Raw genomic sequence first — 1,484 nt, forward strand, 5'->3', positions numbered from 1 at the left:
CTACCATATACTTGTTTCTCCAGATCTTTAAATTATATATTTGTTAGACTAATTAGGCTCATAGATCCATGACAAAACAAGTAGTTTGAATAAAGCTGTAGATATAGGTATACAGACATTTATATAAAGACAAAGTATGCAGATACAGTTTTAGTACAACTATTTTTTTTATTTGAAGTTTACAACTAAACTATTAAGGGATTTCAGATAAGATTATGGTCTTAGTTATTTTTTATTATGTTATCTCCAAATCCACTGGAAACTTGTAATGGAAGACTTATAATGTTAAGTCCAGACTGATAGTGTCATAGTGTTAAGAGGTTGCTGTGGCCTCTGCACCATAAGCACTTGGCAAGGTAGAGCATAGACCAGTTCCAAAGTCCATGATAAATTACCAGTTAAGGCTTTTTTTTTTCTTTCTTTTTTAGAATATACATAGTAATTGGCAAAATGGCTAGTCGTTGACACAGGACTTACAGGCATATTAGTGATAGATTAAATCCATAATCTGCATTCCAGCAAGAAAACCCGTTGGAAGGAGAAGGACCGAGCACAAGTGGGACAGAGAGGAGACGCCCTGGAAGGTTGAGAAAGAAGCTGAGTAGTCGTCCTGCTTCCAGATTTGATGAAGTAAGATTTTCCAGAAAATTTCTTGTAGGATGCTAGAGCTTTATACTAAATTTTCGCCAAATTTGATGACACAGCTTTGTCAGAATGTTTGTTTGGATTTTAATTTCACAAGGAGTGTAGAGTGAGTTCTTTTAAAGAGTGCTTTCCAGCATTTTCACATTTGAACATACATAGCTTATCCTTAGATTTGTATGTAATTTTGCACTTGCACACAAAAGCCCACAGGTGATTGGGAACCAGAAGCTGTGGATCCTAAGACAAGGTGGATAAAAGCAGCAGCACAGGTACCAAATTGTATTTTCTATTACTGAGTTTAATGATTTTTGCTTTCTGCTTTCTGCATATTTTATTCAAGATTATTGTTAAACTGACTTTGGTATCTTTTTCTGGTTGAAAAGAGAATGCCATGTGATATCTTCTGAATTAATTTTTATGTTTTTGATCTGTGTTTTGAGTTATATTTTAGAAAGTTATCTCCTGCAAGATGTGAAAGAAAGAATATTTTTTCAGGCAAGAATTGCATCACGTGTGGAGAGCCAGGCTTTCTTCACTTCAGGTAAATCAATACTATCTCATTTGTCACACTGTATATTGCTTCATTATTTACTTATTTCAGAGCATGGAAATAGCTGTGGTTTACACAGGTGCTTTCTCAAAACATGTATTCAATAAAAGCAAAAAAATCAAAGCCATATTTTTATGATAGGAAGATTTTTTTTTTTCTTTCCTTTTTAATCAAAATATGCATCTGTTTTTATCCTACATATGTAGTTAATGTTTTCTTTTTGTAACAGGAAAGTCCCCTGAGAAACTAGAGCCCAAACCTGCTATTCGATCTCCTGCCAAATCTCCTG

General features: G+C 34.0%; 1 protein-coding gene across 1 annotated transcript in view; it reads left to right on the forward strand.

Annotated features, from left to right (window-relative positions):
* The window catches only part of LOC119586198 (coiled-coil and C2 domain-containing protein 2A-like), a gene marked incomplete in the record, with an annotated part of 19,908 nt that overhangs the window by 1,723 nt on the left and 16,701 nt on the right, over positions 1–1,484 (forward strand). The window contains 4 exon segments of the mRNA XM_037934899.1: positions 520–630; positions 849–914; positions 1,141–1,186; positions 1,425–1,484. Of these exon segments, the coding sequence (XP_037790827.1) occupies positions 520–630; positions 849–914; positions 1,141–1,186; positions 1,425–1,484 (283 nt within the window).

This window comes from Penaeus monodon, chromosome 21 (genome assembly GCF_015228065.2).
Source record: "Penaeus monodon isolate SGIC_2016 chromosome 21, NSTDA_Pmon_1, whole genome shotgun sequence".
NCBI lineage: Eukaryota > Metazoa > Arthropoda > Malacostraca > Decapoda > Penaeidae > Penaeus > Penaeus monodon.